The sequence below is a fragment of the Periophthalmus magnuspinnatus genome, chromosome 5 (assembly GCF_009829125.3).
Source record: "Periophthalmus magnuspinnatus isolate fPerMag1 chromosome 5, fPerMag1.2.pri, whole genome shotgun sequence".
Classification (NCBI taxonomy): Eukaryota; Metazoa; Chordata; class Actinopteri; order Gobiiformes; family Gobiidae; genus Periophthalmus; species Periophthalmus magnuspinnatus.
In genome coordinates this window covers 31,625,909-31,645,132 of record NC_047130.1, presented here as the reverse complement: position 1 = coordinate 31,645,132, position 19,224 = coordinate 31,625,909, and the positions used below count along the sequence as shown (strand labels likewise).

The 19,224-nt window shown below is 38.1% G+C and overlaps 2 protein-coding genes across 4 annotated transcripts in view; one reads left to right on the top strand and one right to left on the bottom strand.

Annotated features, from left to right (window-relative positions):
* yod1 (YOD1 deubiquitinase) overlaps positions 1 to 8,173 on the bottom strand; it is a 132,629-nt gene extending 124,456 nt beyond the window's left edge. Inside the window, exon 1 of the mRNA XM_055222134.1 lies at positions 8,169 to 8,173. The gene's annotated coding sequence lies outside the window, so the exon portion shown is untranslated. The remainder of the gene's footprint in view (positions 1 to 8,168) is intronic.
* si:ch211-286o17.1 (hematopoietic progenitor cell antigen CD34) lies at positions 2,085 to 18,774 on the top strand. 3 transcript variants are annotated; one of them, XM_055222132.1, is made up of 9 exons: positions 2,085 to 2,225; positions 3,788 to 3,979; positions 12,711 to 12,818; positions 12,895 to 13,100; positions 13,965 to 14,057; positions 15,171 to 15,291; positions 15,468 to 15,520; positions 15,944 to 16,093; positions 17,770 to 18,450. In XM_055222132.1, the coding sequence occupies exons 2-9, from the start codon at positions 3,901 to 3,903 to the stop codon at positions 17,959 to 17,961; spliced, it is 1,002 nt and encodes a 333-aa protein (XP_055078107.1). In that variant the 5' UTR covers positions 2,085 to 2,225; positions 3,788 to 3,900; the 3' UTR covers positions 17,962 to 18,450. The 3 variants fall into 3 exon arrangements, with proteins under 3 accessions (XP_055078107.1, XP_055078108.1, XP_033823222.2); XM_055222133.1 differs by lacking the exon at positions 2,085 to 2,225 and having other exon boundaries at positions 3,762 to 3,979; positions 17,770 to 18,774; XM_033967331.2 differs by lacking the exon at positions 2,085 to 2,225 and having other exon boundaries at positions 3,772 to 3,979; positions 12,711 to 12,815; positions 12,904 to 13,100.
* Positions 18,775 to 19,224: the final 450 nt, after the last annotated feature.

Below are 19,224 nucleotides of genomic sequence, written 5' to 3'. Positions count from 1 at the left end.
CTCTGGAGTGACTGTTTAATAAGGAGGAGTTCTCATGCGTGTTGAAATACTGGCACGTTCACTAAATACTTGGCGACATCCCTGAGATTCTTGTGGTCTAAAAGTATAGGGTGAGCTGCAAGGGAACTCCTGTTCAGAAAAACACTACGCCTTCGGTTTGATGCTGAATCCGGCCGTCTGCCTTCTCAAGGGACACATGTTTTAGATGGCAGAGAGTGTTTCACAGAGTGGACTCACCAAAATAGTCAGATATAGTCTAGAAAACTATTTGATCAGTTGAAAACAAAATACATAACATTTCTGACCAAATGATTGGGAATCTCAAAGACTTGACTTGAAAGGATATCAGATATACTGCTTTTTAACTGAATTACATTTTGATCCAAATTCGACTAGAAACTCAAGAATACATGTGTTTGTGGGTGAATATCCACTTACACATAATAGCACTTATAATTACTACACTTTAATTAGCCCTAATAAAACATGAACAAAGACTTAATCCATAATGAGCTAGTAGTTTATTAATAGTTTATTAAGGTTTATTAACTACTTAGTTACAGGGATAGAAGTTTTGACTTAAAGGTCCTGTATTACACAAAATTGATTCTTGTGAGGTTTTAGCCATGTTCTAATGCTGTTACCTCATCAAAACAGACCTGGAGTTGCATTTTGTTTCATTCACACATGTTTGAGTAACACTTTATTATTAGTCTGTCTACATTCCTCTACCTTCTGTAGACATTGGCAATTCCAAGGCTAAAATTGTCCAAACGATTCTAGTGAAGCTGTATGGAGTTTAAAAATACAGTGGAGCACTTCCCACATGACATCACAAGGTGGAACAGAATGTTTTCTGTCTGAAAGAAGAACTCAGCCTAAATATGCAGGTTTTGTGTGTTGAACATGTGTGAATGAAACAAAACACAACTCCAGGTCTGTTTGTGATGGGGAAACAACATGTCAGAAAATAGAGCAAAAAGGGCTAAAATTGGGTTAATGAATAAGTACTGAGCCTGAATCATTCTTAATAAACTAAAAATATTGCTTCGTTATGAATTAAGTCTTTCTTTGCCCTTTATTATGGTTAATTAGGTGTAGTAATTCTTAAGTGTTGCCAGATATCCTTTCTGCATTGTCTCTTCTGTCCTCCATGTATAAATCAGCTTGACTTATATTTTTAATATGGGCATATAGGAAAATGAATCGGTGATAAAGAAACAAAAATGCAGGTTACTGATGTGTGATTCATATGAGCATGTGTGTGCTCTAAAGCTCTCACACCCTCCAAGGAGCAGATACAGGGTACTTTTACTATGTACTGTTTCTTAGGAACTCTGTGGACTGTTTAGTTCAGAGGAAAGAGGGGCATGTTTGAATGTCCATAAAGCTCAGCAGATGTGCAGAACAGTCAATACACTATAAACAAATAAAACCATATGAAGCCGGGCCTGTAGGTCCTATGGACACACTGCATAGAAATATGTTCCAGCCGACTCGTACTGAGGATGGACAATACAGCTTTGTGTCTAATACAGAACTGTAAAGGTTTGTGGTGTATGTAAACATGCATAATGTAATAATACCTCTTTCTTTAAGCTTTTTCTGTTGGAGAGACATCAAATTATTTTAGACGCTTTAAACTGGATTCCATTCATGACCCAGTTGTCACACATTATTTGATCATGCAACTGGTACAAACAAGTAACTTTAATCTGTTGTGGCTGTATAAAAGTAAAGTATTTACACAATAATGATAGAAAAATCCAACTCTCAGAATTAAATTGTCACTATGTAATTGAAACTGTAGCATTTAACAGATTATTTTGAGAATTATTAACAGCCTATACAATCTTAGATCTATTTCTTTTACTAATGAACAAAAATTTGACAAAGCGTATTTTGCAGCTCTGAAGTAAAACCTCAAGCATAAATAAAAGTTGTAACAAAGGTAGAGGTGTAATGAACAAATGTAGGTATTTACTTTGCTGTTAAGGCTATAAGGTCAACAGCTCATGTTTCCATTTGACATCTGTCTGTGATTCACAACAAGTCACCAGCTCACAGTCTAACAAATATTTTATCAGGAGGACACAGCTACTTCTACTACCAACATCTACAACTATTACTGCTGCACAGATGGGTCGACTACCGCACTATTGCTTCTGCTCATCTGGATTCACAGCTAAGCTCCAATTGGCTACCTTAATGCCCCGCTGTCTGAGGTAAATACTGAAGCGTGAGGGTGGGGGTGTAGTGGTCCGGGCTCACATGGGAGGAAATGGGGGCCAATATGGGGACACTGCAAAGTATTAAATTACAAACATAGTATTTATCACTTTGCTCATTGTGATACTTTTTGTCTGTAAGAAATCTTTTTTATTAGTCTTTTAACATACCTCCTGCAATGGTTCCAGATGTTTAAAAGCTATAGGCAAAGCTCTTTAAGTTGCAAGATTGGGGGGTGGGTTTTTCTGCTAAGTGTGAAAGGTTGAAGCAAAGTCCATAGTGTCTTTGCTAACACAGATGTTGATTGATGGCTTCACTGAGTGATGAAGGAAACCTGCTAAAACTCTAGCAAATGGATTAATAGCATTAGCATAACAGTGGTGGACACCATTGTTTTGCAGCTTTAATATTCAGGGACATTTCTAAGCCTATTAGATGCAGTGCTGTCACAGCCCATTGTGAGCTATCACCTTTCATTGTGTGCTAGTTCTAGATGGAGTTCGCAGATAGAGAAGACTTGGCATTGCTCTTTGCAGACATAAAACGCAAAAGTCTGGATCATTGCAACTATGTTATCTGCTAAAATAAATGTATGTAGAAGTAAGTTGTCAAGGCTGTACCAGTCTGTTACTCGAGTCAAGACATCAAAAGGTCATCCTCCAACTGTGCATTGATTTGGAATAAATTTTAGTGATAGTTTTCCTCATAGAGTCAGTGGACTACTCAAATACTGTGTATATCTATATGCCCTCTCCACAGTATTTGAGTCAGTGGACTACTCAAATACTGTGAAGAGGGTGTATAGATATACATTACCAAAATTTTGGTACACACCATCCCATTCAATGTTTTGTTTTTTGTTTTTTTATATACATTTTTTTCTACTTTCTACTATATTTTATATACATACAGAATACATCAGAAAGACATCAGATATGTGAAGCAAAATATATGGAATTATGTAGTTTCAACCAGTAGTTTCAACCTGTAGTATGTAAAAAGTAAAATCCTCAACAAAGCTATATATATATAATTTCATATTATCTTACATTATATGTTTGATGTCTTTTGTATGTATCTAAAATGTAGAAAGTAGTAAAAAAAAAAAAAAAACATTGAGAGGGTGTGTCCAAACTTATGACTGGTAGTGTATATTCTTTAAAATGTATGTATTATATGTCTTCCAGGAATATATGTCTCCCAGGATGCTAGCCCTAATTTGCAATGTTAAGATAACATGCCCATCTGAAATAAACAATGTGTTCTCCCTACAATATTAATTATCTGGAATATATGTCACATGTTTAAAATCTTCACTATTAATAATGTAGGCCTATATCTGCACTATTTCAAGAATGCAGCAGAAGTTGTGGGAGCACCCCAAAAGCGACTATCTGTTGCTTCTTGGAGCGGGTGGGGGCACATGTGGAGGGGTATATCCAAAGCCAGGCCTCAGTGCTGGGGGGGAGGAGTAGCCACAGGAGGGAGGGGTGGTCCTATATAAAGGGTGACTGAGCACAAGTGCTGCTTTATCCAGGCTGTCCCTGTGTGCTTACAGGAAACCCTATCCTCCGCTGCCCCACTCCAGCTTCTATTTCTTTCCCTCCATTTTTTCTTCTGTTCTTCGAAACCCGCCCTCTCATCCTACACGAGTTGGACTCACCCAGGACAATGGCAGCATCTATACAGAGACTGATCTTCTGCAAAATGACCACTATTTCTCTGCTTCTCATCGCTTTATTCTCAAATGGTAAGAATTCTGTTTTAAATTTGGGTGGAGAGGGTGGGTTAGGAGGGGTGGGGTCCTGCACGCTGGGGGAGTGTTTGTTTCTAGGGATGAAGTTAGAGCCTGGTTTTAACCCTACAACCTTGTCTCAGTCTGGACTGTGTGATGCTATAAACAACAGATAAAAAGATGAAGTGAGATATGATCCAAACGTGAGGCTTTGCAAAGGACAATGAATATAAACTTTTGTTACCAACATGCTGAGGCAGACAAAGGAGGATAGGGAAAAATGATATGCTTTATGGAAAAAAAAACACTGTGAACTTGGTGGTTTGTTGTATATATGTGAATATAATCTTGCATTTAAGTGTGGAAAGTTCTATGAAGAATGTGTTAGAGAAATTAAAAGTAATACACAAGGGGCTGCAAGGTATTGACACCAAAGATAAAACTTGAATGATAGTTGAAGATTTTCAGTGGAATGTGAGGGTGTTGAAAGAGCATTTACTCTTGAACTAATGCTTGGGAGAGTTATTTATTTATTTTTATATTATTCTATAAAACTTTTGAAATTCTGTGTTTTTATAGACTTCATGTTTGTTGTTCATATACATGCATGCAGTACTATGAATTTTGGTTTTGTAATTTGAAGCCTTAAGTTCCTGAGTTTGGTCCAAGTTCCCATTCATTCATGGACGACAAAACTAACAGAATAAAGTGTAGACCCAGTCCAAAAAAGGCAATGAAAACCTTATGTTTTTCTAAATGATTAAAATCCTGCAGAGGGACTCAAGGCAGGTCAGCCCAGAGTCATTGTCCATAAATTCTCTGAAGTGGCCCCATTAAAAATCAATGGTAGAAGCAAAGAATAACATATCAGTGATACTTGTAAGAAAGATGAGTTCTTTCAGCAGTCCATTATGTTTACATTCATATAAACACTTTAAGTTGGGGTTACAAAATGAATCTAGGGAAATCCCGCCTTGCTTTTTAAGCCTCGACCCACAGTGTTGTGGCTTGATATAAATCACACAGTGGATTGCTTAATTTGAACCATGTGTCCTGTCCATGGGATGCAGCTTATGGGGATGAGATCATGATCAACGAGGGGCAGCTGGATCAGATTTAGAAAATCAGAGTGGCTTGACATGATTTTTACCTAAAGATTCAGTTGTACATGTTCACATAGGCCGTATTTGTCTGCTAAACGTAATGTGATTTCGACCCATGAAAGAGAAAATTGCAAACATGTGATATTTAAAATCTATGTCAAATGTGCATGTCAGAGTGTATAAAAGCATAGAATCAAAAGATCACAGAAACATACAAACACGAAAGTTCCACTGTCCTAACAACTCCTCCATCTGTAAAGTACCATAATTGTAATAGTTGTGGTAAGTTTGTATCTTGCTGGAGAAAAAAATAAACTACACTCACTTCAATAGTTGACTACAGGTAGGCCTAATAGTAGTAGCAGTAATATCAAGAGACCTAGCATGTGTAGCAACAGCAATTGAAGTTATAGCACTTTAAATGATCAATTAAGAGTACCTGCAATTCGGCCATGTTTTTTTTTTTTTTTATCCACTCCTGTAGTTATGCAAGCGTGGCTAATGCTAACTGTGGCTGAGTGTACAGTCTGGTGTGGTGAGGTCAGATTCACAGATGTAACCAAGCGTAACGTTAGCCAGGGCAGTGTGCGTGATAAGAGTGGCATCAAAGTAAGGACATGATCACAAGAAGCATAGGCACACAGTTTGCTATGAGTAGTATGGTTGAGCAAAATATAATTCAATGAGTCCTATGTGTGCTCCAGTATAAACAATGTCAGTCGTAACCTACTTATGAACAAGTCGCATCGCCTATGAAGTGGTTTCTGAAGTCTCTGTAGTTTAGTTGTACCCTAGCCAAACTCGGTGCCAGCCCTGCAGCATGTAATCATGGAAATCATTGTTTGCCCTGAACATAATGACAACAAGAAAATCCTCCCTTTTGAAGAAATTATAGCTCAAGGGACGCAACAAAAGAAAGACAAGACAAAGCAGTCAAAGAATCTGTATACTATACTAGGGTAATGTTTGTGATTACCCATGCGGTTTCAAAATAAGTTGCCTGGACTGTTTTCCTGTTTTAAATTGGCTAGGTAATTGCTACTTTATGTTCTATATGTTGTTTGAATGTATAAAGAAGATTAGAGGCGACTACCTTGGCTGAATCACATTTTTTTAGACTATATTATAAACAGTACTATATACCACCACCAAAACTATGGTACTATCACAGGGCATTGCTGCTTCTGCTAACCAAAATAACACTGTAATAATACTCAAAAAACTCAACTTGTACTTATTGTTGTACAGCATCACGTTGCCTAAAAGAACTTCAGCAAATCTGTTTCAATATCAATATAGGTGCACTTGGTAACTTTTTCTTGTGGGCGTTATGCCTCTTCTTTGTCTCCATGGAGTTTTTCCTGGATTGTTCCACAATATGTCCCACAGTATGCCAGTAAACTTATCTATCTTGCATGTATTTAGTTAGATTTTGTATTACCCAAACAAACCTTGAAAAAAGGCTATATGCTTACTTGCTTGCGACTTCCTCTGCTTATGCCATATTATGGAACATTCCAGGCAAAGCTATAACATCTCCATGAAGAGAAGCAGGTGGAGGAGCTTCCATCAGAAAAGCTAAATAGTGCACCTTTTATAGATACGCACTGGGTGCCAGTACCATTCAGAGGCCTTGACACTGTACAGCTTAACAAACCGCTTTAAAACATGTGGCGGGCGCCAGTTTGGGGCTGTGATCTATGAGCTGAGCCAAGGGCAGAAAAGGGAGAGCTGGGGGAGTAAAATGGCATCCAACACTGTAACAACTTGGTGAAAAAAATGATTCAACACAAGTTGAACATAAGTGCACTTTAACTCCAGGTCTTAATGACTGTTTTCAAATCCTACCTACCAATGGACCGGTTATAAGTGCAAAGTCTAGAATTCTTCTGGAGAAAATCAATGTTAAGCCCCCCAAGGTATTGACGTCCTGATTTGGCTCACAGTGCAACCGGATCTGCTAACGGTCTACCTGCTAAAACACACTGGCGCTTGCTCTTGAGGTAATGGACATGAAACCATAACTGCAGATTTTGAGTTGGGGGCTGGGTTGAGTGAGGGTTGGGTCCTAGGGGGGTGATATAATGTTCACAATTGAATGCAGATGTCATGCTTCCTGATTGTGGTCCCCAGAAAATGGGAGATAAGAACTCAAGCAGCCTCAAGAAGAATGCTGCAGTGTTTGCAGTGAAATGGAATGTTTTGATGCAATAAAAGTCCATCAGAGTTAGCACTGTCACCTATTACATGAACTGATATCACCTTAAAACCACTAGGCTTGTAACATCACATTTGACTACTGTCAAATAAATACTACTTGAAATACTGTTCCTTCCAGTAGTCCTTTGGTTTTGCTGATAGGCCCATGTCGTCTGCTGTGCTAAATGTATTCAATTGTAAGTTTGTGGCCCCTTAGAATCTCAGTGTAACTCTAAACTGCTATTATCTATACTTCTACAAGACATGAGAGTCAGTAGTACAAAGGAGGCTCACTACTGCTAATAATTGACATGACTGGAACCATATAAAGCAGTGGAGGGGGCAAAATGGGGGTCAAGATGGTGGGGTTAGTGCTCTGTTGTTCCTGAGCGATTTGAGTTGCGTGGCATGTTTAACCCTAAGGGACCAGTCTCCAATGTCACATTCCTCTGCATACTCTTACTCATCCATTTGGACCAAAAGCTGGATATTAAATCATAGCATCATTGTTGAAGAAAACAACATTCAAAAGAACTGTGTTTTGTTTATACACAGTAACTTATCTGTTTTGAATGCAAATACAAAAGAAAGTAACTATATTGCCACAAGTGACAATGATCACCCAGACCACTTCTATTATGTTTTAAATTTATCCGATGTTTTAATTTTCAGCATTGTTGACTGGGTGAAAAATAAGGTCCATAGAAAAGAATAAGAAGAATAATATGCCAATGCGACATATATTTTCAGAAAAGCACTTGTGAATTCCTATGTCATGGTGAAGGTCCCTGATCACGGACGGGCACTTCACTTCCTGTCAGTGCATTTACATGATCATGCTTTTGTATGGCCTAATGATACTAACAAGCCCTTCACCACCTTCTGGCACTCAGGCCTAATAAGTCAATGCAACCCCAAAATAATGTGACTCAAATCAAAGGTCAAAAAGATAATTGAGCACACAATGCCATTTATAATCATTTTATTTAATGAATATCCAGAACTATCATACATTTGACTGCACTTGTCACTACATATGTGGGACTGGCTTTGACTTAAGAATAGAAAAGCTGAAATGATTCCCACAATTTATTTGAGGTTTGTAATAGAGACGATATGAGTGGAGAAATGGTCAAAAGCATTATTAAGATATTTAAACGTCAGTATTTCTAGACCATACTTTCACACTCAACCCCTTCTCATAACCTTAACCCAATATCTATCATGTCAAGAATTCAAACACCTCCAGAAGATGGAAACATGACGACTATTTTGAGAATGTGCACACAAATATGGATGTCATGTCAGAGGAGTGGATATAGATCTGGGCTAACTGGGCTCCTGTACTGTTGCCCCGCCAAAGACAAAATTAGGACATCCACATTCAGACTCATAAATACCAGAAATATGCTGCTGGGAGTGCCAGAGCAACTGACCCAAATGATGTACCCGCACTTCTTAAACACTACAGGAGTTATTTGACTTTCTAACTACCTAAAATGAACCTAGTATAGGCTTAAACCATAAACAACTCTATACATCAAGAAAAAAAAATAGTGCTACAAGACTTAATAAGGACACAGTTCTCGCAGTTTGAGAAACCCTCAATGTGATATTTGCATATCTGTTAAACAGTATCATATGGTAACAATTAGAGCGCTGATTGTAACAGGAAGGGTGCTAGTAAAACCTCAAACATTCAAACTTTTACAGAAACTGTTTTACCAATGTGTGCCGGCCATTAGCACCTCTCCACGGCCCATTAAACGGCACAGGGTTCACACTGCTGGTACTATGGGATATAATGTTCTACATTTAGAATTTGGTTAGAATTTAGCATAGTACTCTTCAAAAAGCAGAAATGGAATCTGAGGTCTGATCGAAGGTCTACCCATTTTAAAACATCCAACAGCTGGTTCACGTTTCTCATAGGAGGCACCAGCAGTACTGAGGAAGTCAGGGGTGTAGCTGTTACAGATGTGATACAGTACATTAGATGTGGAAGAAGTAATTAGAAAAGTAAAATGACTCCTATCATCACCATTACTAGCATCACTTAATAACAGCATAATATACATTGTCACGAATAGAAATGATCAAATAGAAATTTTGTTTGGGTGTGCCTTTTTTTTTCTTTTGGGTGTGTCTTATAGTACAAAAATACAGGTTTCTGGCAAATTATGCAATCTGAAAACCAACCAATATCTACTGTCACTTTGTCTTGGTGTTCATTCTTTTTCTCACTCCTGGTGTTGAAAATAACAGTTTTTGTTGGCCTCTTTACGTGTTGTTTTTCAATACGTTTTATGGTAGTGTGTGTCAAGGTCCACATCTCACCTCGGTGGATGCCTGGTATTAGCTGTGCGTGACTGGAACATGGCTATAACAGCTAGCTCAAACCGGGAGGAAAGAAGGCGTGTCTCCTCTCATGCTCCATGCCACATTCCTCTATAGGATGTCCCGGGAGATGGTGTGGGGGTGTAGGGTGGTTGTGGTGTATGTTTAGGGGGGGTCAGAGCATATCCAGACCACAGCCGTCACTCATACAATCTGGTGGGAAAATCTTGGAGAGAGCCACAAAGTCATGGCCACTGTTGAATTACGGAGTCAGGGCTGGTTAGTGAGATTGGGCTTGGATTCATTGTGTTTGTGCAGTGATAGTGAGCCACGCGACTGATATCTGCACTATCAGCTGCTCAGAGCATTACACAAAGCTGTTGCATGGAAGAAAGGTGATTGGTGTTTCGGGTGTGTCCATGTATGTGTGCATTTACTTTAAATGTTCTTGTTTGTCACTTATTTGACAAAGTGGTGCTATCAAGTGCCAGGGCACACACCACATCATTGGAAAACATGCATATGCATTAAAGCACAGTCAAAAAAGTGTATAAATAAAAAATAAATAAAACAGCTCAAATTAGAGAAATATCAGGAATGAGTCAAGGGATAATTTATAGGGTTTGGGGGCAAAGGTTGTGGTTTTAGGAACTGTGTTTCTTTCAAAAAGTAACATCTGTAGCTAACTATCACACTGCAAAGACACAGTTTAAACAAATGTGTGCTTTGTTTCATATAAAATGGGATAATATTTGTTTTCTACTGTTAAAAGAAAGACTGTAGACATAATGCAATATATGTTTGTAACAATACTGCATGTACAAGCAAATTCCAACTGTAAACAGACAACCATGTAAAACTATAATCCAATTGTGGTTGTCGTAGTTTAAAAACCAATTCCCATCAGCAACCACAAGAAAATCCCTTGTGACAATTATTCATTCCCTCTACTTTTTCCGCTTCATACCAACGAGCAACAAGTCACCCAATTGCAAAAAATAAAAATAAAAAAAATAACTGGGGAGGGACAAATGTCAACCCCTGAAAAATAAGATTTATGGGCAGCCATCTTGCTCATGTTGGACTTCATCCTCTCTAGTAACATAAACATGTAGACCACCAAGGTTCTATGTAGACAGCATGTAGCCAAAAGGTTAACAAAGGTCTAGACTCTCAGTGTTACGGAGCCAATGACCTGTCAGTGTTCCATACCTATGTCATTGGTGATACTCGTCACACACAATATTCATTTGACGTCTTTGTTTCTAAGCTGAAGTGGGATGTTTTTGAGGACTTTGCCTCATAGGGCACAGGACTAAAATAATTTCATCCCCACCATGAAGCTTGGAAATCAATACCATATTAGTTAGTTTAGCAGAATTCATTCAAATATTAATTATTTATATTATTACCCAGGGTGAGTAAGTGAGCTAAGTAAATGTAAGTGTAAAAGCAGGAGACAGCTGCAGAGGACAGTTGCTGACGGTAACATTAACATTGACATGTCCAGTAGACCTCCCTGGGGATTACGGCTCCACCTGTTGGACCCATACGGATTGTGTTTGTTCTGGCCCGTGCACCTGTCTGTCTGTCATTCACATGAGGATGTGTGTCAATGCCACCTCTGTGTGAACATACAGTATATGCAGCTCATGTGTGAAAGCAACAGGAAGTGAAGAGGCCACAACAAACTGTGTGGAGAGCAAGGGGCAATAGAGCCTTATTGGTCTTTTAAATTCCTTGGTATAATAACTATACACCTTAATTAGTCAAAGTCAGTCTTAATAAACTATTTGTTTGTACTTTGTATTCAAAATGATGCTAAATGATGCTAAAGCCAAAGTCAAAATGGAGATGGAATAACTAATCACAAAATTTAAGATACTGATAATTGTCTATTGAAGGTCTATCGATGGAAGGTAGCTACTCTGTTATAAACTGGTGCAGAACATATATATTTGTTTGAGTCTAAAATCTATACATTATCCCTGCAATTATTAATACTAAACTACAGGGACTACTATAGCTTTTCCATGAGAGATGCCAAGGAATAAGCCTCAAATGGCAGGGCAGATAGTGAACCAAAAATAATGATGCTTCAATTTCATGCAACTATAGTATTTAACTTTTTTCAAGCCAACAATTAATATCATGGCCAGAAATATATTCATTTGCAGGTGCAAACTGCATAAGGTTGTTACAATAAAAAATGCATTCAAATGAATACATCGTAGTTATATCAGAGTATACATTTAGTTGAGTCCAGCACAAATCTCACATGGGTTGTTAACATAATCCAGGATCTGGGCAACCGTAATGAGATCTGCAGGGGTAAGGTATTATGGGATGTTTTCAAAGTGAGGTAATGCTGCTGTTGTTTTCAGACAGAGAGAGAGAAGGGGTGGGGGTGGGGGGGTGGGTATCTTGGCAAGAGGAATGCATGCTGGGTATTTGGGTTCAACCTCTGGATTCTGTGCTTTTAATTTGACACTAGTACATCAGTGCAGGAAAGGCAACTCATTAAGGCAGCTGCAGCAGGGTGCGGTGCTGTTTACACAAAATAAGGAAACGTGCCCTAAAAGATTGTCACTTAAAACAAATTACTAATGAATTACACACATTCTACAAATATATTGTGGTCATTGTTTACAACTGAAAGCAAACAATTGTTTACTAGAATTACTTGGCACATATCAGTGATTCTCTTCTGCCATTATGCAGTGATAAGGATTGGTCAAAGTCAGATGCCCTTACTGATCCTGATCCATTCTATTCTCTCTAATGGCATTAAAAAGCTTTTAGGCACAATGGCTGACTCAACTTTAGATATGAACTAGAGTAGATGCAGAGAAGCAACACCCACGTAGCTTATTCTGCTGGTTAGAATTGTACTTTTATGAAGCATAAACATACTTGAGAGCTTGTTCAATGTTCAACTGATAGTTAATAAGGAAACAGATTTGCCCTTTGAGAAAAAAATATTGGAAATAAATGAAATAAAAACATAACATTTGAATGTGAATGGTTGCATGGAACACTTATGTCAAATGGAAACATGTCAGTGGGTTAGTATGTGCACTCACCACAATATCCCTTTCAAACTGCAGGAGCCATTGCACAGGAAGATGAAGTTGTGACTCAAGCACTGACCACTGTGGGTGTGGCTGAGGCATATGTTCGAGGAGATATGATTCCCAAGGCCACTCAAGACCCTGGTACAACCTCATCTTTTCACTAAATCCACATGAATGAGCTCAGAATCAAAATTAAGACAACGTGGTATTCTTTCAGATGCAGAACAACCACAGGAACAAATAGAAGTCTTACCTTCCACAGGCCCTATAGAGGAGACTGAGACCACAGCTGCTCCAGGTGACCATAGTGGTCCAGCTGCAGCAGAAGAAGACGGACAGGGGCCAGAGGTGGTTCAGACAGAGGGACCTAAAGCTGAGACACCTGCCCCTGCGAGAGGAGATGGGCCTGCTGATAAGCCCAAGGTAAAGGACAGGCTCAAATATTGTAACTATTGTAACTTTACCATTCATTTATAACAGATTGTGTAGAGCTGCAAATCATATGTTCTGGTATGAACTGTGTACTACTGTTTTCATATTGAAGCTATGGTATTTTCTGTGTTTTTATTGCAATTATTAACCAAGTGATTCATTGTGTTATACAATATTATGTCACCATTTTATTTAAAGGTCCTATATTATGCAAAATTGGCTTTTGTGAACTTTAAGGCATGTTATAATGTTGTTACCTCATCAAAAACATACCTGGAGTTGTGTTTTGTTTCATTCACACATGTTTGAATAACACTTTATTTTTGTCTTCATCTCCAAACCTCAAAATGCCCTATTCCACCTTGTGATGTCATGTTGTGGTAGTTTCCAGGTTAACAGCTCCTTTTACCTGTAGTTCAGTAGAGGCTGGACATAAATTATCCACATGATTCTAGTGTAGTTGTCTGGAGTTTAAAACACAGTAGAGTACTTCTTTTATTACTATATGACATCATAAGGTGGAACAGAGTGTTTTCTGTTTGAGAGAAGATCTCATCCTAAATATGCAGAGTGTGTTTGTTAAATATGTGTGAATGAAACCAAACACAATGGTATGTTTGTGGTGAGTAAATTACATAGATAAATTATAACATAGAAACATCAGAACTGATCATAATATGGACTCTTTAAAGACCAAGTCCCAATGAGTTCTGTCATGTTTAACTGCAAGGCAATGGACCAGTTGATTTGGTGATCTACAAAAAAACAAAGTGTAAAATCACATTAGGTTTGACTAAATACCAGAAATAAATCATAACAGGTCATTAATAATAATTTTATCATTTGTGTTTGCAGCCAGTTCCACAAGATGATGTCGTCTGTGTTACTAAGGAAGCTGTCCAGGATAAAAACGCTGTCAATCTCAAACTCAAGTCAGCCTCCAACTGTGTAAGTTCACCTCTCCATACCTATCCTAGTACCATACTCTAATCGTTCAAACCAGGCCTACTAGTGATACAGAATTCAATGATTTTTTTTTTTTCTTTCCTTTTTCCATATAAATGTGGGTTTGGCTGTCAGAATATACTAACATTTGCTCAACAGGAAATTCCTTCATAGCTTAAAGACCATTTATACATATAGATGTCAATAAATCGTCACATTCCTTTACAGTAGGGGATAAACTGTACACCTAGTATTTCTTATCAGGTGGAGAGACATCCTAGAGTCAGTGAGCTGCTAATGTGTTGAGAAGGCGAGGTTCTCAATGGGTGGGCCTGCTGCTGCACACTGTATGAAATGCCCAGGGCTGCAGTGTAGGAGTGTAGCGTGGGTGTGTTAGTGTTTTTTCTTTACAATAACATCTTTGAGGTCTCCAGGAATCACAGCATCAGTAAGGTGGTCCAAAACCACCAGCTATGAGTTCAGCTGGGCTCTACCTCTGTGTGCAGTGAAGCCAGGAACTTACTACAAAACTGAATTTTGATGTATTCTGCAAACAACATCCTGTTCTGTGAAAGTGTTTGTCAGCTCTGTCAGTTTACCGGTACAGTAGTGGTCATGCATTTTGTTGAATGCTAAAGGTACACAATGTAACTTTTCTGGTGGTTTGTTGCTAAAAAAAAAAAAAAATACCATGACCTCACCTGTGAATTGGTCTAGTGGCGTTTTTCTCTATGTGCGGTGCAATACTGGAATTTCCCCACTGTGGGACTAATAAAGGCATATTTTATCTTATCATATGTAAGCTGATTGGTTTAATGCCATACTGTAGAGCATTCTTGACCTCCATAGAGACCAGCAGGTGGCAGATCATCCGCCAGAAAAGTTACATAGTGTATCTTTAATTTCAGGAGAGGTCAGATGAGATTCACTTTGATGAGCATCCAGATCATTGTTTGGATTCAAGATTATATCAGTTATTATTTACATTTAACTTCCTTCTATATCTTCATATTTGAGTCTTCTCCATTCACCATGTAATTTCAATTGTGAGATGTTCTTGGCTGTGCTCATCTTGTTAATACAATACAATAATAACGTAATAATGTTTTGTTCCAGGAGGACACAAAAACAAAAATTGTAAGTGTGCTTGAGGAGCTGTGTGGAGAGGACTGTAAACTGCAGCTGTACCAAGAGGACAACACAGACCAGATCCTTGTGGCAGGAGACTATGTGGAAGGTCAGTTAGATATTACATTCAGCTCGAAAACTCTATTTAAATCTGATTACAATAGCACACATTTCTGGTTATGATTTTGTTTAGGTATAGTCCTTATTTGGTAATTATTTTTGCATTGTATGTGCTTGTGCTAGATATGCAATTTTGAGAACTAACCTTTTTTTTTTTTTTTACAGCTGATGTTGGAGGCATGGCTGACAAGTTCAACAATGACAACATCAAAGATAAGGTAAGTTGATAAAAACAAAACAACTATAGACCTGAATTTGATGTTGTATAATTGTGATATTCCTGACTGACAAATTAACATGTGCAGAATATATCAGTGGCACTTTCACTTCAATCTGGGGCTGTGGGTGTGTGGGCCCTACCCTGCACTTCTTTCATCTGCCTTACATAACCTCCACACGCTACATCAGGAGTTTACTGCTGCTTTAGACAAACAGGCACTGCCCATAACACGCAGCAAACCGGCAAAAACAAATGTGTTTGGCCTTCAAAGTCACAGGATGTAGCGCTCTTGATTGTTCTGCTAATGACTCCATTGTATGTAAACATTGCTGTGGTGATATTTATACAGTGGCTTATTCTAATATGAAATATGAGAAGTGTAAATACATTTGTTCAACCCTTTTATCTTGCTTTGTGTTAGACTGATGTGGAAGAGGCAGCTCCTCGCTGGGGAAAGAGTTCGAAGTTAGTCCTCGTCTCTATACTGCTGGCTGGTCTGCTTCTAGCTGCTCTGCTGGTGGCTGGATACTACCTCAAGACACACCGCAAAAACTCCAAAGGTGTCCGACTGGTGAGTTGTGCTCTCTAGAGAAATTGAATAATGAAGTAGTAGCTTTACAGTTCAAGTGTTAATCGCATAGCCTTCATAACATCATGGCATATTTTTATCTAATATAAAATGTATTGAAAAAAAATGAAAAGCTAGATTTTCCATATTAGGCTAAATCAATAGGCCACACAAACTCTACATCCCCTTACAGAGAATAAACGATTTATATTGCATAAATCCATATGGATTTGAGGTCAGATTTAAGTATACAGAGGTTGTGCCCCGAGTGCACTCACCAATGGCTTCTCTGTGGTTTCAGTGGGAGACATATGGTTCGGTTTACATTGTGACATCATTATCATAAGAGTTAGCATGTGTGGAGCCACCCATTTTTGTGCAACATTTTTTTTGTGATTATTGATGCAGGCCTCAACTATTCGTGATAATGGTTCACAATCAGAAAGCACATTTTGGATTGTGTGTGCAGGCTGGTTTGTGTTTTATTTTCTTCACTGCAGTAAAGCCAGAGCACCACCCTTCTGAGCACGTGCAGCTGAAACCAATAAAAGTCATTAACCAAAAATGTGTTTGTTTTTAAACAACAACCACAAAACAAACCCTCCTTCTTGTGTTTGAGTAGAACATTTGAACAGATGACCTTCTTATACCTTGATCTCCAAAAGCTGAGCCGATTTGGGAATTATATGGCATAGGCTCTTAACGCCATAATTTATCCACATGAACATAAACAAAACATCTGGAATTAAGTTTTTAGTTTAATTTGAAAAACCTCCAAACGTAATTTTCGGGGAACACGATTACAGCTGTCTGATAGGGATAAACCATGGCATTATTTTCCTTCAGGGGCGTTCAAACATTTTTTCACCATAGAAACACAGACAAAGTGGGAGGCCTATCAGATGGGCCATAGACTGATGGTCAGTGCAGTGACAGATGTGCATTTAGCAGTTTTGATCCTTGTTATGTTTGTTGTTGTTAGGTCCTATATTACTCAAAATGGACATGTGACTTTTAAGCTATGTTATAATATTGTTATCATCTCAAAAACAGACCTGGAGTTGTGTTTTGTTTTATTCACACATGTTTGAGTAACACTTTATTATTAGTCTGTTTACATCTCCAAAGCTCAAAATGCTCTGTTCCACCTTGTGATGTCATGAGGTAGTTTTCAAGTCAATGGCTCTCATTTACCTTTAGTTCAGTAAAGACTGGCAATCTAGGGCTAAAATTATCCAAATTATTCTAGTGAAAGTTTAAAAACACAGTGGAGCACTTCCTGTATTAACATGACATCACAGGGTGGACCAGAATGTTTTCCATTGCAAAGAACACAATGAGAACCTAAATATGCAGAGTTTGTGTGTTAAACATGTGTGAATGAAACAAAACACAACTCCAGGTCTGTTTGTGATGAGGAAACAACATTAGAACAGTGATCAGAAAGTAGCATAATATGGGCCCTTTAAAAGTTGTTTGTGAGTGAGGGTATAATGGTAATGCAATTAAAATTGCTACTAACTATTAATTAAAAGTGCTACTATTCATCAGAAAGGTAACAGAAATTGGTTTGCCATTATTTGGACACTTCTGATTGAAGTACTATTGAAATGTTTTAGTGAAGCAAAACATTTAGGGTCTAATATTCATATTCACTATTATCTTTTTGTTACTTTTAGGCTGAGTCCTTCCAGGTGGATCAGGAGAACCAGGCTAACACCCTAGTATCTGTGGCCCCTCTGCCTCAGGAGCCCTTGGACAAACCCACTGTGAATGGAGAGTCCCCCCCTCCTGAAAATGGCACTAGCTCCACCCCCACCACCAACGGACACTCAGCCAATCAGACCCCAGACGCTGACACGGAGATGTAAAAAGCCACTTCCTGACACACCCTTAGTCCCTCCCACTCTCTCTTACCACACTCCCTCTGCTGCCTCATTGACTGTCCACACACTGAGAGAAGACATCTACGCCCAAACATACCCCTAAAGCAAACTTGGGAGCAACAAAATATCTGACAATGCCATTAATGTGAAACACGTGGGAACACTGACTTTAGGGGGCTCCAAAACCTCTTCTGGGACTGAAAAGTTGACTTGGATTTTGGTAGCCACCCTCGGTCTAGAAGTATACCGGTAGTCAAATCATTGTAAGATTATCAAAATATTGTCATATAAATGAAGAAGAAGATCTCTGAAACTACAATTATGGCGATTTTGTATTGTTGTTAAAGGGACTGACACTCACCACTTTTATTTTTGTATTTTTGATTTTTGTATGAGTGAGTGATTAGGTAACTGTTTTAATGTACATGCCATAAACAATAAAGATGTTTCAAATGTGTCTACAACTCTGAAATAAAGCACATCAACACATTTTATTTATAATGACTTGAATGTAGGAACTTACATTAAATCACAATTGATCATGAGTGGAAAATAGATACGTTTACTCAGTTATCAGTTAAATTCAATGTGTTCAACTTTAAAGTCAAGCAAAAGAAAATAATATACTTACTGTACATTAGATTACTATATACAGTTTTGGGTTTTTTTAATTACTGAACACAACTGTCATATTTTTCTCAACATTTGTATGCTAGAAAATAGTGAGTCTTGTAACTGTCAAACAATTCTGTGGCTTATCTAAGTTTACTAGAAGTACACCCTTGTCAATATCCACATAAAGAAAAAAAAAAAAAAACTTAAATAAAGGAAATACAGTTGTTGAAATGTATTAATAAATCTTATGTTGATTTTATGAAATGTGCAAACATTACACTGCTACAGCTGGGGAACTATTGAAGTAAGATATGTTTATGAAAGTGAAATGTTAGTGAAATGTGCAGAGTATAAACTAAAGCTCAGTACTTAGAGTTAATATTAGAGTATTCATGGATTTCAGGTTCCTGTTGTATTTCACACCCCACATTCAAAACATATATTTTGTTTTAAATTGTTTATTGCTATGGTGATTAACCTAATTTCATATCATTCTGAAACCCATGGATAGTGTGTCATTCATCCATCTGATGTTCCAGCAGCAGCTCAGTGAACATAGTAGTGAGAGTGAGGACAGACACAGGCACATAACAACTCCACAACGACCTGAGACATATCAGAGGATTACACATC

Coding starts and splice junctions, on each gene's coding strand:
- si:ch211-286o17.1 (XM_055222133.1), top strand. CDS start 3,901: ATGGCAGCATCTATACAGAGACTGATCTTCTGCAAAATGACCACTATT. Junction 15,292..15,467: donor GGCAGGAGACTATGTGGAAG/GTCAGTTAGATA, acceptor TTTTTTTTACAG/CTGATGTTGGAGGCATGGCT. Junction 16,094..17,769: donor ACTCCAAAGGTGTCCGACTG/GTGAGTTGTGCT, acceptor TGTTACTTTTAG/GCTGAGTCCTTCCAGGTGGA.